The sequence below is a fragment of the Onychomys torridus genome, chromosome 23 (assembly GCF_903995425.1).
Source record: "Onychomys torridus chromosome 23, mOncTor1.1, whole genome shotgun sequence".
Classification (NCBI taxonomy): Eukaryota; Metazoa; Chordata; class Mammalia; order Rodentia; family Cricetidae; genus Onychomys; species Onychomys torridus.
Genome location: NC_050465.1, coordinates 33,482,772 through 33,504,114, shown reverse-complemented (window position 1 = coordinate 33,504,114; position 21,343 = coordinate 33,482,772). Strand labels below are relative to the sequence as shown.

At 41.4% G+C, this 21,343-nt stretch overlaps 1 protein-coding gene across 3 annotated transcripts in view; it reads right to left on the bottom strand.

Moving 5' to 3' along the window:
- Positions 1-21,343, bottom strand: part of Pms1 (PMS1 homolog 1, mismatch repair system component) — a 95,134-nt gene that overhangs the window by 68,226 nt on the left and 5,565 nt on the right. Inside the window, exons 2-5 of one of the 3 annotated variants that reach the window (XM_036173153.1) lie at positions 18,482-18,670; positions 18,009-18,011; positions 12,575-12,757; positions 4,756-4,858 (exon numbers count right to left, since the gene is read on the bottom strand). In XM_036173153.1, coding sequence (XP_036029046.1) covers positions 4,756-4,858; positions 12,575-12,757; positions 18,009-18,011; positions 18,482-18,613 — 421 coding nt within the window. In that variant the 5' untranslated portion in view covers positions 18,614-18,670. Of the gene's footprint in view, positions 1-4,755; positions 4,859-12,574; positions 12,758-18,008; positions 18,012-18,481; positions 18,671-21,343 lie in introns of those variants that run through there. The other 2 variants (XM_036173155.1, XM_036173156.1) reach the window with 2 other exon arrangements.

Here is a 21,343-nt window from a genome sequence, read left to right as displayed (position 1 = left end):
AAGCATTTGTTCTGGAGCATCAGCTAGAAGCGTGAAACTAGCGACATAGAGCGATGACGACCGCAGGTGACCCGAGTCACCCTTGGAGTAAGACCTGAAGAGCCGGAGAGTAAAAGAGAGCAGGAAGAGCGGCTGGAGAGACGGGTCCATGCTAAGACTGGAAAGTGACCATTTCCTGCATTCCTCCACGTCCTTTGTGCCCATCCTTTTCAAATTAGCCAATTGTTAAAGACTGTAGGTGGCCCTGGTAAATGGAGAGAGGATGCAGTCACCACCTGCCTTAGAACAAAACCAAGAACACTTCCTGTCTGTGTGACTGCTCTAAGTGCACTTCCTGTCTGTGTGCCTGCTCTTCTAAGTGCACTTCCTGTCTGTGTGCCTGCTCTTCTAAGTGCACTTCCTGTCTGTGTGCCTGCTCTAAGTGCACTTCCTGTCTGTGTGCCTGCTCTTCTAAGTACACTTCCTGTCTGTGTGACTGCTCCAAGTGCACTTCCTGTCTGTGTGCCTGCTCTAAGTGCACTTCCTGTCTGTGTGCCTGCTCTTCTAAGTGCACTTCCTGTCTGTGTGCCTGCTCTTCTAAGTGCACTTCCTGTCTGTGTGCCTGCTCTAAGTGCACTTCCTGTCTGTGTGCCTGCTCTTCTAAGTACACTTCCTGTCTGTGTGACTGCTCCAAGTGCACTTCCTGTCTGTGTGCCTGCTCTTCTAAGTGCACTTCCTGTCTGTGTGCCTGCTCTTCTAAGTGCACTTCCTGTCTGTGTGCCTACTCTTCTAAGTGCACTTCCTGTCTGTGTGCCTGCTCTTCTAAGTGCACTTCCTGTCTGTGTGACTGCTCTTCTAAGTGCACTTCCTGTCTGTGTGCCTGCTCTTCTAAGTGCACTTCCTGTCTGTGTGCCTGCTCTTCTAAGTGCACTTCCTGTCTGTGTGACTGCTCTAAGTGCACTTCCTGTCTGTGTGCCTGCTCTTCTAAGTGCACTTCCTGTCTGTGTGCCTGCTCTTCTAAGTGCACTTCCTGTCTGTGTGCCTGCTCTAAGTGCACTTCCTGTCTGTGTGACTGCTCTTCTAAGTGCACTTCCTGTCTGTGTGACTGCTCTAAGTGCACTTCCTGTCTGTGTGCCTGCTCTAAGTGCACTTCCTGTCTGTGTGCCTGCTCTTCTAAGTGCACTTCCTGTCTGTGTGCCTGCTCTTCTAAGTGCACTTCCTGTCTGTGTGCCTGCTCTTCTAAGTGCACTTCCTGTCTGTGTGCCTGCTCTTCTAAGTGCACTTCCTGTCTGTGTGCCTGCTCTTCTAAGTGCACTTCCTGTCTGTGTGCCTGCTCTAAGTGCACTTCCTGTCTGTGTGACTGCTCTAAGTGCACTTCCTGTCTGTGTGACTGCTCTAAGTGCATTTCCTGTCTGTGTGACTGCTCTAAGTGCACTTCCTGTCTGTGTGACTGCTCTTCTAAGTGCACTTCCTGTCTGTGTGCCTGCTCTTCTAAGTGCACTTCCTGTCTGTGTGACTGCTCTAAGTGCACTTCCTGTCTGTGTGCCTGCTCTTCTAAGTGCACTTCCTGTCTGTGTGCCTGCTCTTCTAAGTGCACTTCCTGTCTGTGTGCCTGCTCTAAGTGCACTTCCTGTCTGTGTGACTGCTCTAAGTGCACTTCCTGTCTGTGTGACTGCTCTTCTAAGTGCACTTCCTGTCTGTGTGCCTGCTCTAAGTGCACTTCCTGTCTGTGTGACTGCTCTAAGTGCACTTCCTGTCTGTGTGACTGCTCTAAGTGCACTTCCTGTCTGTGTGACTGCTCTAAGTGCACTTCCTGTCTGTGTGACTGCTCTTCTAAGTGCACTTCCTGTCTGTGTGCCTGCTCTTCTAAGTGCACTTCCTGTCTGTGTGCCTGCTCTAAGTGCACTTCCTGTCTGTGTGCCTGCTCTAGTGCACTTCCTGTGTGCCTGCTCTTCTAAGTGCACTTCCTGTCTGTGTGCCTGCTCTAAGTGCACTTCCTGTCTGTGTGACTGCTCTAAGTGCACTTCCTGTCTGTGTGCCTGCTCTAAGTGCACTTCCTGTCTGTGTGACTGCTCTAAGTGCACTTCCTGTCTGTGTGACTGCTCTTCTAAGTGCACTTCCTGTCTGTGTGACTGCTCTAAGTGCACTTCCTGTCTGTGTGACTGCTCTACTTCTGTGTTTAGGGCACCCTCTTGATCCAAAGTAAGTAAAGTGCCGCCTTCCAAAGTGGGGGACTGTACTGGTCTTGCAGAGGACCAGAGTTGAGGTGCCAGCACCCACATCAGGTTGTTCACAACTCCTGTAACTTAACTACAGCTATGGCCGATCAGATAGCCTCTCCTGGGCCCTGCAGGAACCCATAAAAAAGTGGGAGACATTTATACATACAGACGCACACATATAGGCACACACAATTAAAAATAAATATTTTTTTAAAGGAAAGAAAGAAAACCAAATGTAATGTTTAAGGGTGTAATGAAGAGATGGGAAGAGTAGCTATGATAACATTTATTAAAAGAATAATCACTTTAAATGGCTACAACAATCCATAAAACAAACATCTGTACCCAAAAGGCAGAAAAGTCATTGTCAGTAAACCACTTGTAAATAGGCACAACTTTTCCAGTGTCTAATTGAGATTTTATTGGAGGTTGTCCCTATACCTACATGCACCATCTGCAGGTGCCATCTGACAGATGACATGAAGAATAACTGCTAACGCATCCACGTCACAGCAGAGATTAGTCTACGAGAACCTTAAATGCACAGGTATAAAGTAGGGTGGTTGGACTGTAGTTTTATCTTACATAGAAAACATTTAAATGGAAGCTAATGACAGCTGGTGAAATATGAGTCTGCGATTCAGTCGCTCACAAACCATCAACACGCAGCAATGTAACTGCAAGAGCACTTTTATTATGCACAGAGTTTTATAATTTGTCTATGTAAAATATTCTGAAATTAAGACTTTGGGTTTTTTTGCTGCTGTTAACTAAGCAATCAAGTATAGTTAGGTGGAAAAAGTGAGTTACAAAAAGTCATACTGATTTTGTAACTATTGACCTTTCAAGTGTGCTGTTTCTTGAGTTATGAAATAAGCTAATGAAAATAAGATGCATTTACTGACTACAAACTTCCTTAACACGCATACCCAATTTTACTTACTAAAGGTAGAAGCCTGACGTCAGTAGAAAAAGAAAAATCAACCAGTGAAAGGGCAAAGATCAGATGGGGTCCTCACTTAAGGATTGTTATTTCATCGTTCCCATGGAGATGGTCACGGAAAAGCATGAGAAGTGTGGGCGATGCAGAGCCACTGGCCACCCAGACCAGATCGGCAACCACTGAGATAAAAATAAATACTTTTAAGTTTTATACGGCGACTAGGTTACTCCACAGCGCTCACTAGGAGGCACGCAGTGCCGTCCAGTGGTTCCTAGCATGAACTTGTAAGATCCAGTCTCAGAGGGTTTCTAAAGAGGGAACATATTTAAAAAGTAAAATAAAATTAGACTTACCTTTTTTAACACATATTGAAAAGACAATAATCTATTATTTGAACTAAAATACATAACTTTTATTATATATCAAACTTAGTAGTGATTATAGATGAGCTCATTTTTATTGACTATGAACAAGTAAGGTGTAAATGAGTGTGTTTTCTTAGAATTTCCTACAAAGGCCGGGCAGTGGTGGCCCACGTCTTTAATCCCAGCACTCAGGAGGCAGAGGCAGGTGGATCTCTGTGAGTTCAAGGCCAGCCTGGTCTACAAAGTGAGTGAAAAACCAAAAAATAAAAAAAGAATCTCCTATCACTTCTTTTTTCCTCTGTGGCTACAAACATATGAGTTCCTAATGAGCAAAAGTAATCACTAACTACGCTGACAATTTCCAAAATCATGGGCAGAGCGAGAGGACTCATCAGAAGTCATCAACTACATAAAGACCAAAGTCGTCATCTTAAAAGTAAGTACAGTGATTTAACGCTAAAGTGGGAGGGGTGAAACCACAAAAAATTACAGTACTTTGATCAATCAAAACATGGAGCCACAAAGTGAAACGAAAATCAACAATCTAGATGGGAGGAAAGAACAAGAGCAAACATCCCACAAGTCCCCCCAGAGCCAGGGATTCTCTGCACTCCATTCTCTGACATCGTCTCAACTGTGACCACCCGTTCTGGGAAAAGGGGGATTTTGTGAACTCAGACAAAAGAGACCATTTTCTACCTTAGAATTCGTTTTTAGAAAACTTAAAAATATACCAAGTAAAATTACATACAGATGTGTACAAAACAATACAGAATAATAGCAACAATGGCTGGTAATTCTTTATCTTAGAATAATAACAGAGTGAAGAATTGGACGGGTGTCAGATTGGACTGTGGTGGAAGGTCGTAACTAGGAGCTGAACAGTGGTATCTACCCCCATCAGGCCTATGTAGACGTTTTCCACCAACACATATGTTGTCAACTTATTTTATCACAGTATTTCTGGGTTACAGTTCATTGAGACATTTTATGGGCTTTCAGTCAAATCCTCTCCGTCATCTGTACAGACGGCACAGGTGGCCCCCAACAGGACAACTGCTGTTACTGCAGGTCACCCGGCCACCCAGCCCCAACTTGCTCCTCTTTGGGATAACTCTGCTGGATTCAAAGGTAACCAGACTTTATCAAGACCAACCCAAAACACTGCGTCAATTCAAGACAAAACTCTTTTTGAAAAAATAATAATAGTTGAGACAAGGAAGAATGTTTAAAGCTATTCACTTACCTTGACCAAGATGTGAAGGCTTCTGAGAAAGTATGTGGCCGCTGCCATCTAAAACATACTGGGTGCTAAAGTCATCAGCAGCTGTCCTTGTTGTGACTACCACCTGGAAACAACACACCAGAGGACTTGACTTCAGACTAACAGAATGACCCCTTTCTCCCTCCTTTCTTAATCTTTTTTTTCCCCTTTGACACGGAATCTTTCTAGGCAGTTTAGACTGGTCTCAAACTCATGATTTGCATGCCTCTTTCTGAGTGCTGGGATCACAGGAATGTATCACTGCAGCCCACCAAAGCAATCACTTGTCTATGGCAATGAAGACAATTGTCACAGAGCTGGCTTGGTAAGCAATGTCTACAGCTCTAGAATTGGGGAGTCTAAGGCAGGAGAACTGCTGAGTTCCAGACCAGGCTGGGATACAGAGTGGAGACCCAGTCCCAGAAGAACAAAGCAAAACAAACAAACAATTATCACCTATTAAGTTAATATTGAAGAAGATATTACTTGGTAATTCTTTTTTAAAGATTTATTTTATTTTAATTAAGTGAATGTGTATGTGTGCATGTGTGTGACTATGAACACATATGTGCAGGTGTCTTATGAGGCCAGAGGTTTCAGATCCCCTGGAGACGGAATAACAGGGGGCTGTGAACCCCCAGGTGGGTGCTGGAACTGAACGCGGGTTTTCTGGAAGAACAGTACACAATCTTAACTATTAGCTGTGGCTCCAGTCTCTTGCTTGAGAAATTACTGTGAACACTTAACTGGTAGTAGCTTTTGGAGTTACACTTTGAAACACAGCCTGTGGTGTGTTTGTTGTTGTTTTTGTTTCAAGACAGGGTTTCTCTGTGCAGCCCTGGCTCTCTTGGAACTGGCTTTGTAGACTAGGATGTCTTCTGTCTCCCGAGTGCTGGGAATAAAGGTGTAAGCCACCACTGCTGCAGGCTGCCTGTGATTTTTTTTTTAATGTTGCAAATGAATTAATGTTTGAGGATTTTGATTAAAATACAAACCAGTATATCTCAAACAGCCATTTGTAGGTAAGATTCACAAATGTAAAAGAAAATACTTTGATTGGAGCAAGAGGATCTGCGTTTTAATAATTTCCATAAATTTTATGGACAAATGAATAAATGTTTAGTAATCATTTCCTTCCCCTTATGTATTTGATACAAAACAACATTTCTGTACTTCAATTTATAGTTTCAAATAGTAAAATTCAAAATATATACATAAATATCTATGGATATTTTTCTTAAATTAAAATTTAAAACTCAATGTTTAAGTATAAATTTTTCATCAACTCAAAAAGTCAGCATTAAGCATATGAGCACAGGAGAGCACCAAAATATCTCCTTATAATGTCAGATGTGGAAATGGAGATTTAAGAATCCTGTACTTTTTTTAACTACCCATATCTCACATCCTGTTTACCAACCTGGCAGGAAACATCGCCTTGATGAAAAGAAAATGAAAAATAGACAAAAAGCAAAGATGAAGAGTAGAGATGGTGTCAGGAAAGCAAGATGACTGGGAGAGAGCAGCCCTGTGATAAGCAGTGGTAACCCAAAATTAGGAGTCATCTCTCTTGGCTCTCCTTGGACTCGGCATAATAGAACCTACAAAAATCCAGCTGCATTGCTGGGGCTGCTCTAGGTCCATTAGGGTCTGTATATGATGGTTCTATCATCTGTCCTCAGTAGATTTATTGGTGGCATATGCTCTGTGGAGCACATGGGCACCATGTGTGGGTAACAGTGTATCATTGACATGACACCATCATCACCACCACCCCATCGCACCTCACTTCATTTCTCTCTCTTTCTGATATCATAGATAGATGCTAGATTGATAAATAGATGATAGAGAGAGAGCTTTTCTAGTTTGAAGAACTAGTAGAAACTACTGGATCTGAAATGTTTATCCAACTTTTACTAGGGATACTTGGTGTGATTGACTGTTCAAAAAAATGGAAACAAAGGACTGTTACCTAAGATAAAGATATGTGCTTCTGTGTACCCCAATTGTTCCACTTTGCTCAAAATCCATTCCATAGGTTGATGATGCATAACTTTAATCTTGACCTTCCCTGTCATGCCCCAAGTCTACAATAGCCAATCCATTATTGGTTTTGTTTACCCAAAACGAAGAGAACAATAAGTGGTAGAGATTTTTTTCTGCTTTATTATTCCACAATTGCCCCTTTAAAAATAATTCTCCATTTAAACAACTGCTTCTCCAAAATGCCAAGGTCAACTGAATTCTATTTCTATTCTCCAAAGAGCTAGCCATCTGACGTAATGCTGGTGTCACTGAGCAAAGGCAGCCCTGGGACTCGGAGTTCCAGTACAAACTCTGCCAGTGGCTTCTAGATGCTCCTGAAAAAATGATCACACTCATCTCCAGGGAGGGTGATGATAAGATGAAGATGCTAATGCTTTAAAAGGTTACATGAGACTTTGCTTTAACCACTTCTAAACCTCTTCTATGGCAATACTTTGTTCATGCTTTAAACATATCAGTGAACAGTAAATACACAACAACCAAGATAAAGAAGGTAAAGTTAGAGAAAAGGAAGCAGGGTTTTAGTACTGGTGATATTATCATTTATGTTAAACTAATAAAAAAAAAAAAAAAAGCACACTATGACTTCCAACAATAAAATTTCATAAATGTTAGTTTATAGGGTGCTATGAAAATTTGTTCATATGGAAGATGCTTTGTGATTCATGGTAAGACAGTGAAGAAAACACATATAATCATGTTTTAAAAAATCATGAAATACAGTGTTTTTCAGAGGAAGGAACTGTATTTCAAGGGTTCATTTCATCATGTGACCCTATGTCCCGGGCAGGAAACCTCTTCTTGGACAGGCACAGGTTCACAAGGCATTAGCTGTGCAGCAGGAGCCGGTGACTGACACTGACTCCATGATCAGGAATGTCTCTCATGGCACACACAATCACTGGTGATTCTCACCAGTGACACCGAGCAGCTGTGGAAGAGGGTGAGTCCAGGGATGTCAAGATTTGAAGTTAACACCTTTTAGAATTCTTCAGAGGACCCTGAGGATTATGTGTGCTCTCTGTTATTAAAAGTGGGTCTGATTATAAAATTAAAAAGCATTTAAACCCCATGTAAGCACAGTTTCCCCCCAGGGTTTAGATGACATGTAAATGAAATTACTCAGGAAACATCCTGGCAATCCAAGTAGAAGTTTTTCCTGACACCAATTCATTTAAGGCAATGGTGATAAACCTGATGTTTTTTAAACTGAGGTGGAGCTGGCTTTTGGTTTGTTTTTATGGTTTCAAGACTTGAATCCACTAGCTACACCACCAGTGTAGCCTGACTTCTGGATGAATGAATGTTCAAGCACAGAAACATGAGTCTGAGCTGGGCGGTGGTGGCGCACGCCTTTAATCCCAGCCCTCAGGAGGCAGAGGCAGGTGAATCTCTGTGAGTTCGAGGCCAGCCTGGACTACAGAGGGAGTTCCAGGAAAGGCGCAAAGCTACACTGAGAAACCCTGTCTTGTAAAACCAAAAAAGAAACACGAGTCTGGAAACTAAGAGAAATCCTTAATGATTGCGGGGAAGTCCGAACTTCCTAGACGACTAAAACACCCTTCTCTTTCTGGAGGTTGAGATGTCTGCCTGCCTGGCCATGTACAGACACACACTATGAATGTCCTCTGATTTCCACAATTCTAGAAGCTTTGATGTGGGGAGGCCAGCAACAGGAAGCGCTGGCTGTACCCTTTTCCAAGCGGTTCTACTGCCTGTAATGAGACTACATTTAGGAAGCAGGATATTTCAACTGCTCTAAAAATTCCCAACCCTACTCACATTCCAGTTCTACCATCATGGCTGTAAATGACACAAGAAAGGCCTGATGTACAGCTCTCCTAGCTCCTGAGTCTCATGAAACCCTAGAGATCCTGTGTTCTCTCTCTCCAGAACAACAGTAATGAATGGGCCTGCTGAGTTCTCTCTCCAGAACAACAGTAATGAATGGGCCTGCTGAGTTCTCTCTCCAGAACAACAGTAATGAATGGGCCTGCTGAGAGGAATGCCAACCCCACTGCAGCACTCCAACAGTCGTCCATGGATGACTGACAGATGGGAATGTCACCAGAGGACAATGGCTAGCAACTTGAAAGAACAAGACAAAAAAAAAAAAAATGAATGAACTTGGCTACAGAATGAAGACCTCTGATGAAAATGAGGAGGAATTTGCCTATAAATGACTACAACGTTTCAGAAAAGATTTCCCAGCATGAGGAGTGTAGATAAACTTGAAAGTCTGCAGACTGGGATAGGCAACTGATTTTATCACTGATTTAAACACAGCTGCATACGGTTTTACACATTAGAGTCCAAAGCAGAAAGACTTTTAGCTGCACACCATATAACCTCCCCCTGTATCTAAGAGACAAAGTACAGATAAGATGGACAAGGTCAGCATAACAAGGTATACCATGCTACAGTAAGCCCTGGTTTTTGATTAAGTAGTATGGACACACTGAAAAGCAACAGCAGTGAGTTCATGAACAGTCATTCACTAGCATTCATAAGCCTGGGACTTCTATAATTCTATAGCACCAAAAATGAATACCTGATTGGATCAGCACCACCAACCCAAGTAATGCATGCAGAACTGTGCCAACTAAGACAATCTAGGTTACAAGAGGGTTCCTCTCCATTACAATGAGTGATCATAATAGACTGTTTTGAAATTAGGTAAGAAAACTTGGCATTTAATGCCATAAGAATTTTTCTCAACAGTAATATGAAGAGATGGATCCACAGAAGACTTATAATAAGCTTAGCCATGAAACAGACTTTGAGACAGAGGTTAATGAACAGGACTTTATTGGGGAGTGGTCTGGGATGAGCACCTGTTAGGAGAGGGCAGAGTACTCTCCTGAGCTGGGGTTGGACCTTAACAAGACTTCATCAACCAGTCCTTGAGTGCTGACTACTTGCTCTGTATGACTTGGATAATACAGATCTCTTCTGATGAGGTGAAGGAGACTCAGATTTGAGAGCTGTTAGTGAGAAACACTCTTGGGCAGTATAATTTTAAAGCAGGGAACCTGGACAGTGCACTAAGGTCCACAACATAAAATAAAACCTAGTCATTTCATATCTAAAGACTCCATGACAACACAATGCATGCTGAAAAGTCTGATCTGTATCAGTTAAGACTAGGTAGAACTGACTTGTGCCAACTAGTCAGAAAGCAGTTATCTCTGAGGAATGTTAACCAGGATGGGCATAAAGAACCTTCTGAAGCAATAGATAATGCCTTTATTTTGATCTAGTGTATATATAAGACTTAACTGTTCTCTGCACACACAAATGTAAATACACATATATGTTTATGTGAGTTTATAATAGATTGTAAAGGGGAAGTCTTAAAGTTTTTAAGATAAATTAACACAGCATTACAATATGTAAATTCTAATTGTTCAAAAGATTTAAAGTTTTCTATTATTGTGATACTTTGATAATTCCTTGGTAATTTTGATGAGTTAAATTATTTCAATTATTTGTACTTGAGGCCTTTTGAATATCTTAAAAATAAAGACAAAAGTGATAAATGCAAGCATTGAGTGAACCTAAGTAATCTAAGAAAAGAAAAAAAGAAACAAGCAAGCAAGATAGTAACCAACAGACAAGCAAAACTACCATCTAAAGTCAGATCCACAGTGAGGAGGTGGGAAGTCACATTTATAAAGACCAAGTGCAGAGCTGCCACCTAGCAGGCAAAGCTGGTATGACCTCTGAAAGGTCGGACACATCTTCAGAAAATACAGACACATCAAAACATACTTCCTGACAACATTCTCAAAATACAAAGTTTAAATCCTATCTGCTAGTTTAGACAGCAGCTAAATGATCAAATATTCATGCTCTAAAACAGCCAATCAAAGTTCAAACCACAGCAGCAGCCCTGAGAAGCCCCGAGCCTCACGTGCTTTTCTGTTTTACCATTGTGCTTTCTGTACTCGTTCCAAGGACGCAGGTTGCCACGTACATTCTCCAGAGGAAAGACGGGCAATTCCCGGTGGTACCCTCATTTACTCTTTTCTAAATAAAGCAAGTGCTGAGTAAAAGAAAGGACGAAGCATGTGGTGTGCGAGGTTCTGGGTAGAGGTTCAAGAATGCACTGAAGGATTTCCTCCTCCAATGAGCTCTGAGCATCTGGAGTCCAGGAAGGGAGGCCTAGGCCTCTGTTTTAACAGCAGAATTTCCCACTGATGCTTCATCACCTCTGCAACACACACACACACACACACACGCACACGCACACGCACACGCACACACACACACACACACACGAGAAGGAAAGACTCCCGTGAATCTGGAGATACAACATTACTGACATCAGACTCCTAAACAGACATCCAGTGACCAGAGAGGACAGGGAGGACAGGGTAGTATCTCACGCTTGGTTAAAGACCATTACTTTCTGGCACTTGACCATTCTTACCTACGCACGGCCTTGCAGGCTTAGCATGAGTGAAATGGGACAAACTCACAGATACTGTCGCCCTCACCAGCACACAGACACCTTCACACAATTCAGGCCCAACACCTACACAGTAACAGAAAGGAGGCTAGTCAAGTCATTCAATCAAAAGCAACCTAAATAATAGGAACAAGAGACTGAGGTTACAGTAGTTATAAAATCTGTAGCCAAAGCAGTGTAAGACAACTGAGCGTGCTAGACACTGAAGCAGGGGGTCTAAAGAAATTACAAGTGCCACTCAGCAGTCAGATGAATAAAGCTGCAGGATCCACTCTGGTCCTAGGTATCACAATGACGAGTCAATTCACAGCTACAGAACTCAATCTCATCACCTATATTTACCAAAGTGGGACTTCCACAGCGTGTTCCAGACTTCACACAAATTCAGTGGCATGCCTTTTAAGAAAAGGATCTCATGACTAAGCAGGTGCAGGAAAGTATATACACTATAGACTACCTTTAGAGTCACAGTCTATTTTAGGATGGATAAAGGCTCTAAAAAGTGCTACAATTAAATGTTAGACTTTTTAAATACAACCGGTCTACTGAACCTCCTCCTCTAAGGAATAATGACATCACAAAACACACATTCCTATTTCTCAAAGCACTAAAGACAGAATTATCATATGAAATACCAAGGCTACATCACCAAAAGCTGTGATGGCAAGACCTAAACAAGTCCTTGAGCACCTGTGATCAGAGCAACCGTCGCTTTCATGGCAGCCAGAAGGTAGCCGCAACCAAGAATCCAACAGCAAATGAATGCATGAATAAAATGTATACATACTGATATATTTCACTACTTTACCCAGGCTGGCCTCCCGGGCACTAGAATTACAGGTATAAACACACCTAGTTTAGGAAATCTTTTAAGTGGTACAACATAACAGACACAGACCTTGAAAAAATTACATGACGTGTAATAAGCCAGCCACAAAAGGCGTAAGGTTCCCACTTTTATAAGGTACCTGTGACATCAATTTAGAGATAGAAAGTAGAACGGTGGCTGCCAGATACAGAGGAGGAAAGAAGAAAGGGGGCTTTGTTTAATGAATACTGAGTTGTAACTCGGGAAGACGAAAATAACCTAGAAATGGATAGTTGATAAGTGTGTAATAATGTGAACGTATCTAACACCACTGAACTGTTGTTAAAAATTTAACTATATTTTACCATATATTAAAAATAATAAAGCTACTCTGACAAACAATGAATTGGTTTTCTCTCAATTCTAATATTTGATCATTCTGAAATTAATAAAGCAGTCAACATAAATTTCCTTACCTCCGCAACATTACAAATTGACCCCAAGGCTTCACCCCGAAAACCATAGGTTGTCAGGTTTTCAAGGTCTTCATGACTGTTTATCTTTGAGGTGTAGTATTTCACTGCCATCACAGGTACATCCACAGCCTTGATGCCCTCACCATTGTCCCGAACCTCGATTTTGTCAAACCCATAGTTCTCCTATTGGAAGTTAGAACACTTTTAGTTCATAAAAACATTAAACTGCAATCAATTTAGAAGTGCAAATTAAACAATCTGGCTATCTGACAACTTTAAAAGAAAGATAACACTATGCAAACAGGAGTTTCTATTCTTTAGCTCTGCTAATCCCAGGTATGGTACAATGAGAAGGTGCTTGTTTTCTCTGAACCTGCACTCAACTACAACACAAGGAGGTCAAGCTAGTCTCCTGAGGGTCTACAAACATTTTTATTAGCATGGGTATTTGTGGTCATTTATACTTATACTTAAATTAAAAGTTCTGACAGAGCTTTTACGTACATTATCCCCCACATGAAAAATACTATCACCAGCAAAAACCCACCTGCTCTACTCACCAAGAATCCAGCAACCACTCTTATTTAGTCTGATTTTTATCAAGTTTTCCCTTGTTGCTTTCATAAAAAAATTAAGTATTTAGTACCTTATAATTTTCTAAATTTCTCATTATAAATATCATCAAACAGAAAACTGTTGAGAAAATACATCTAACTTGGTAATCTCTTTTAAATTTGAAAATTAAGAAAGCAAACTCCATTCATAGCTTACTTCTATGATACTGAGCTGCACATATATAAGAGAAACCAAATTCCTCCAAGAACCCTGCTTTCTATGAATACCACATTCTAAACACAGTCACCAACAGTCATCAGCCTCACTCCGAAAAGCTCTGCAGACATCACCACAGGTGTAGTGCCAACTACAAAGGGAAAAGTCTTCTGGGATCTATACTGACTCCATATCATACAATGATATCACACTTTCAATAACTGAAAATCATATAATACCTTGTCAGTATTTTTAAAAATAAACTATGCATATGAAGCATTATCAGGAAATACCTAAGATTTCAGCTCTCATACAGTTCTCAATCTAAAATTAATCTGACATTCTGGAAACAGCATGTCTGCTTCATTTTATTAAACAACAGACAAAAACATCAACCAGAGGAATATAGTCTTACAACATAAATAACTCCAGGAATCTGAATATAATAAAAACACAAAAATTCCCATGAATGTTTAAAACATCAACTTATGTCCAGAATCAGAATAAAACAGGCCTAAGTATATATATCAGACCAGTGAAGTACTTTACTTAGAAATCCTACAAAGTAGATGAGTAAAATATATGACTAAGTACGGCATTAATTTACTTCTATGTTTCCACTGGCTTATTAACATTATTTAAACAACAACAACAACAACAACAATTTTTCTTCCAAAGACCCTTAAGAACAAGATACACATTTCAAGAAATAAACAAAACTTTTCTGTTTTTTCTGAGGAAAAGGTAAAGACCCACAGGAAGTAAGAATGAGATATATCTTTGCCTCCCTAGGAGTCTTAGATGATATCTGTGAGATATAATGGCACAGACACTCATACTTATTGTTACCTATACTCTCTCTAATCAGACTAATTATACAAAACACCTAAGAAAAACAGTCACTCTTTGGTTTTAATTCAACAAACTGTTTTTCACATTTTAAGCACATAGAATATTATTTACAGCAGTGGTTCTCAACCTTCCTAACGCTGTGACCCTTTAATACAGTTCTTCATGTTGGGGTGACACCCAACCATAGACTTACTTTTGTTGCTACTTCATAACTGTAATTTTGCTACTGTTATGAATCATAATGTAAACATCTGGTATACAGGATATCTGATATGTGACCCGTGACCCACAGGTTGAGAACTGCTGATTTAAAGGCACAACGACAGATGTTCTGCAATAGTGCTCTGGGGTACAGCGGCGGCGGCAACAGTTGTATACACTCTCTGGATATACAGCAGCGTATGTATGTACACTCTCAAGCCTCACTTATAACTGTAAGAGTGGAGTTTAGTAACTACTTGACAGAGCCCCCAACCTAACCTGATGTACCCCATACACCCTGGACAGAGGTGAGAAACCTTAGGTCAGAACACTTGATTTTAATCTCAGATTCATTACTAGCTAATGAAGTGACTTAGGCAAGTTTTGGGAACATCGACTTTTTGTAAAATGGTCAATGCAATTTTTATGAGAAGTGCTTGAGATTTATGATAGCAATCTGAATTTTAACTGATAATAAGTAAAAGTGAGATCCTTTTATCAGAGTATCCCTGTCAGAATTATGATGTCACAGTACTTGCAATAACACAAATATCTGATAATTAGATTTTAAAAATCATATTCTTATGTTCAGTAATATAAACTTATGCTCCTGATATATAGCAGGTAACAGACAGTTAAGGAGGACACAGAAATATAGGGTCGAACTCTATGAGTTTGAAATTTAAAATGAGGGGGGAAAACATTCAAACTAACTGCAATATGTCACAAACACTGTTGGTGTTCCTAAATTTTTCCCATCCATAATTTCTTCCCCATCAAAGTTGTACACAATTTCTGGTATACAGATATATAAAATAGGGATATAAACCCAATGCTTAATAATTGAAATAATACCTTGTTATACATATAATTTTGCCATTTATTAAAAATGAATACCTATTTGCACACTGATGTGATTGGTGGAACTGCTTGCTTATATTTTACATAATTAAATCATGGAGGCACATTTGCTATTTTAGCACAGGACATCTTCAGAGATCTAAGGTTTGATCTGATTCTATAACTGTCAATGTTCATAACACATTTTTCGTATATGTATACTATATAAAACTGCATAAATACATTTAGGGCCTATGGTGGTTTGAATTAGAACGGCCCGCATAGGCTCATATTTAGGAAGAACAAGAGGTGTGGCCTTTTTGGAGGACGTGTGTCTCTTGGGGTGAGCTTCAGGCCCAGTTTCTTTCTCTGCCTCTCTGTGGATCAGGATGTAGCTCTCAGCTACTTCTCTAGCACCATGCTTGCCTGCATGCCACCATGCTCCCTGCCATGATAATAATAGGCTCACCTCTGAAACTGTAAGCAAGTCCCAACTACATGCTTTCTAAATTGCCTACATCACAGTGTCCCTTCACAACAACAGAAAAGAACTAAGGCACAGATTGGTACCTGGGTCTGGGGTATTGCTATAACAGACCTGACCATGCTGCTTCTCAGAGAAATATGGAAAACACTGGGACCTTGGACAGGAAAGCTGTTGAATGCTTAACGTAGATTTAATGGGCCGTCCTAGTACAATCTTAGAAGACAGTAGTGCTGAAAGCAATCTGGATTATAGAGGCCTAGCTCAGGAAGTTTCAGAGGAGAAAATTAGCAACTGGGCCAGAGTCCATTCTTGTGATATGTTGGCACAGAATGTAGCTGCTTTTTGCCTTAGTCCTAAGAATCTGCTTCAGACTAAATTGAAGGGTTTTGGATTAATGTCCTTAGTAGAGAAGATTTCAAGACAGCCTAGGATGACTCTGTCATGTGGTTATTAGTGAATGAGATGCAGATCTTCATTGTAAAGGAGCAAGCAGAGCAAACAGACATATAAACACATCTTAATGATCGAAGGAGAACCAGGGAATATAAGGTCACGATAAAGCACTGGTTTGTACGGAAAGAGACTGGGGATGGGGCGGTCTCACGGCAAGACCCCACCCCATTAACTTTGCAAACTGTGGAAGGAAAAGGCCCAGGAATTGAAGGAAGCTTATGCAACGAAGACAAACACCAACAAATGAAACCTTGTGCAAATGTAATCCAAGGAGCAGGAGTGAAGTGGCTGTGGAATCTCCCCCTTGGTCTTACTGAGACCAGACGGGGAGTGAGTCCCTGCACGGAGGCCCAGACAGGAAAGACTGGATTGTGTTGAAGACTCCAGGATGTTGAAGATGCCAGAACCCTGAGATGTCTGAGGAGAGCTGCGTTCAGGGGTCAGAACCAGCTCAAGAGAGAAGTGTGTTGCAGACAACAAAGCTGAAGGGGTGGGAGATCTGCCCTCCATGCCCCGTGATACTGGACACAGAGCTGCAGGATCTGGACTTTGCCCTACTGGTGTCCTCACTACACACTCTCCTACCTTAGAGTGGCCCTGTATGTGCTGTGCCATTGTATGTTAGAAGTATATAATGTGATTTTGATTTTACAGGGGGTTACAGTTAAGAGACTGACTTAAATGTCAGAAGAAACTTCAGACTTTCAAGGTGTTGAGACTGTGAAAGACTATGGGGACTTTTGAAGTTGAAGTAAATGTATCTTGTATTATGATAGGACTACAAGCTTCTGTGGACCTGTGATGGCTATTCTTGGTTGTCAACTTGACGATATCTGGAATGAACTATAATCCAGACATGGAGGGCACACTTGCGATCTGGATCCTGAGGCAAGAAGGCTGCATGCCTTTGATCTGGATCTTGAGGCAGGAAGATACACCTTTACTCTGGGCTTTACTCTGCTGGAAGCCTATGAGGACAAGGGAAGAAGGAAGGGTGTGTTCATTCTTCCCCTGCCTGCCCTCACCTTGTCAGCACATCCACTCCTTCCCTGGCACTGGGAGCCTGCTTCTTCAGGATTCCAGCATAGACAGAAGAAGCCTTGTGGGCTGGAGCAACGGCTGGATTCTTGGACTTTCTATTCACAGCTAGCCATTGTTGAACCACAGCCTATAAATCATCCCAATAAATTCCCACTTATATATGTGTGTGTGTGTGTGTGTGTGTGTGTGTGTGTGTGTGTGTGAGTGAGAGAGAGAGAGAGAGAGAGAGAGAGAGAGAGAGAGAGAGACTCTCATTCTATAGGGAACCCTGACTAACACAGGACCAGAGTGGAATATGGCGGTTTGAAGGGAATGACCCTCACGGGTTCATAGGTAAATGCTTGGTCCCACTAATAGGTGGGTCCTATTTGGAGAAAGACTAGGAGGTGTGGCCTTGGAGGAGGTGTGTCTCAGAAGGTGGCCTTTGGTACTGTTCCCAGTTAGTATTCTTAGACTCCTACTTGAAGATAGGGATGCAGGCCCTCTGCTGCTGCCCCAGTGCCTTGCTGCCTTGCCAGGATGGCCACAGATTCACCCTCTGAGACTGTGGACCACCCTCAACTAGATGCTTTCTCTTATAAGTTCCCTCGTTTAGGGTGTCACTTAAAAGAAAGTAACTAGACAGAGCCATTTCAGAGACTGTTAGAAAGGATATGCTCATCCCAGCCCAAAATTCATATAGTGATTTTTTTTTATGAAATTTAAGTCACTAGCTAAAACAGCAAATTTAAAAACCTAACATCCTAACATAGTATAATAATTTGAAAATAAAGAGATTTACATGCTTACCTGCTGAGGAATGATGGTAGAAAATATTTAAAGTCTGTTTTCATAATTGAATGCATATGTGTCTATCTATAAGAACAGAAAACTTAGCATGTACAGTAAGAATAATTCACAGCATGCAACAGTCTGAATTCACGGTGAGGTGCTGTAGGCATGTCCTGGCAGCATGCATACCTGAAGTGTGTGCTGTATGTTCAGAAGCTGTATTTAGGTCATATAAATAACCAAGGACACACATGAAAAGAAAACAGACATACAACTGAGTGTTTGGGTGAAAGACCCCTATCTATATGATTTAAAAAATCTTCTGTGATTTACTTTAGTGTTACTATAGTCTTGGTTTAAATTACAATCTACTCTTTAAAATGAGTTCAAAAACGCCCAGTGCCTGGACAAGAAAAGAAAGCAACAATGTAACAGGAAAATGTGTCAGGCCCACTTTGCTCTACAGGCATGTGGTTCACAGGGCCACTCACCAGTTTAACTTCCACGCTGGTGGCTCCAGCGTCCAAGGAGTTCTCCACCAGCTCTTTTACCACACTGACCACTGACGTGATTGTCTGAGAGCTGGACAGGAGGCGAACTGTCGCTGCAGGCAACTGTTTCATCCTGGCTCTCAGCAGAGCAGCTGCTGAGAATCACAAGGTGTAAAAGAGGAACAGGACCTACAGGGCAGACAATAATGACAGATGACACGTCAGAGCCCGCCTGTGTTGAGCCATTATGTACACAAGGCTTGACTGTAGGCTCACACAGCTTGAGATAATAGTTTCTTACCAATATCCTTAGAATCAGGAACCATTACCATCTCCATTTTGTAAGATAACTGGGCTATGCAAGAGGAAACTGCGTTCCTTCAGTTATCAAAACACCGGGTCAAGGTTTTGATACAAGAAGTCCTGAAACATGTAATTAGTTACCTTTCACAAGTGTACAACAACCCAAACAGCTCTAAAAATAAGTCCAGGAGACTTTCAGATAAGATGGGAGACTGGAAGCTCCCTCCACATGACTGGGGAAGAAGGAGAAAGACTTTCAGGTAAGATGACAGACTGGACGCTCCCTCTGGCAGCACCAGTGTAAGAAAAAAATAGACCAAACATGGAAGGAGCTGGAGGGAGAAACGGAAAGGAGGAAGTGGTGAAAAAAGAATAAGACCATTTGTTTTGAACAACAAAATGATAAAAATAAAAGATTTCAGTGATTCAAGATTTAAGTGACTAAGACAGGACAGATTCTATGTGCAAAGAGAGGAAGAGAAGAGCTTTGGAGTTCACACAGGTAAAGACAGAGCAGCTTGCCAAGTGCAGAGGAAAAGCTGGGGAACACTGAGTACTCCAGCCAGAGGCAGCAAGCCGTACAGCACTGCTCACGGCAGGGGGCAGGAGGCAGGAGACCCATCCAAACCCAGATTCTCCTCCTGAAATGGACTAGGTCTGAGCACACAAGAGAGACCCGCTCACCAAGACCCTCCACGATACCCAAGAGGGATACAAAACCAACAGATGCACAAATCACAACACAGAAAATAGTAGAAATAAAAGCAACATGGCTCCTCCAAAAGATCACACTGAAAGGCTTGGGTTCAAGGTTCACAGGGGATCCTGAGGCAGACTGTCCTTTTGGGTAAGAGATTCATTCATAGAATTAACACCATTGAAAGACAGCATGGCAGGCATACCTACGAGAATTCAGACCCACAAGGAACAGGAGGTCCTTTCTTATAGTGCTGCTTAGACAAATCATCTAAATTTAAAAAAATCAACAAAGGAACTTGATAGTTAAACTATACCACACATCTAATGGTTCATCTCTGTATACAAAATATTCTATCCAATAGACACAGAGTACACATTCTTAGTAGCCCATGGAACCTTTGCTAAAATAGACAGCACTGTCAGCCACAAACTGAGATGTAAAGAATCAAATCATCTCTTGTCTTTTCAGACAGCAATGGAAGAAAACTAGAAATCAATAGCAGGTAAAACAGAAGAGACAATAAAGGTACTTGGAAACTGAACGGCACAGTCTAGATCGACCAGCTGGCAGAGAGTAAAGTTGTTTTTTTTTTCAACTTTTAAAAAAATATTTATTTATTTATTTATTATGTATACAGCAGGTATGACTGCAGACCAGATCTCATTACAGATGGTTGTAAGCCATCATGTGGGTGCAGAGAATTGAACTCAGGACCTCTGGAAGAGCAGTCAGTGATCTTAACCTCTGAGCCATCTCTCCTGCCCAAGAGTAAAGTTTTTAATTTTCTAGAGTCAAATGAACACAAGTTACTAGAACCTTTGGGATAGAAATAGAATAATTTTCAAAAAAAAGTTTAGAGCTTTGAGTGCTTACATTACAAAAGCAGGGAGCTCTCAAGTAACTAACAAATGATGTGCCTCAGTGTCTTAGAAAAAACGTAACAAACCAAAGGTAGTAGAGAGCAAATAATAGAGATCAGGGCAGCAGCTGATAAACGGCCATAAAAGAGCAATCGCAAAGTCAAAAGTTGTTAATCTAAAAACAGTAAGTGAGGTTGACAAAGCCCTCGCCAAACTAAAACAAAGAAAAGATTTAGTCAATAATGTTAAAAATGAAAAGGTCATGTGACAAGAGTCCAGTGGAGCCCAAAAGGTCATTAGGTTAGACTCTCAATAAGAATGTCCCCCACCCACGGTGTCAAGCATTTGAACACCTGTTCCCCAGCTGGTGGTTTCAAGCTACTCTGACCCTCAGCTACCTGTGATGTAAATTACGGCCTTTGTGATTGTCTTTTAAAGCACTGTTACATTGGAATTCCCGGCCACTCCCCCTGACCGCACCTATGCTGTTCAGATGGTTAGTCATTCCTGGGCTTTCCGTCCTACCTAATTCCTGTGCTCGGCCTGAGCACATTCTCTTCTGTTCCTCCTTCCCTGATAAAGTCTGATAGTGGGTTTGGTGGTGCCTCGTGGCTTTTCTCGCATGGTAACAGCACCGCTTAATGAATACCATTGCGCCGACGCATAAAAACCAACACTGTATCCCCGAATTTAAGCACCAAGAGGCAGGCATGAGCCATTATTAAAAAAAAGGACTAAAATTTTTAATTGGCTTAATCAAAGTGGTTGTCAATAACTACCTATCATGGACCGTTTCATCACCGCATGGGTGCTAGGAACTGAACCCAGGTCCTCTACAAGAGCGGCAAATGCTCTTAACCTGAGCCATCTCTCCAGCTCAGGGAAAGAGATCTTATGGGAAGGGGAAGGAGGTAAAATGGAAGAACATGTGTGTCATGAAAGCAGAAGCATTAACTAATGGAGGGAGGGAACCAGAAAATGAGCAAGAATTGGGAACCA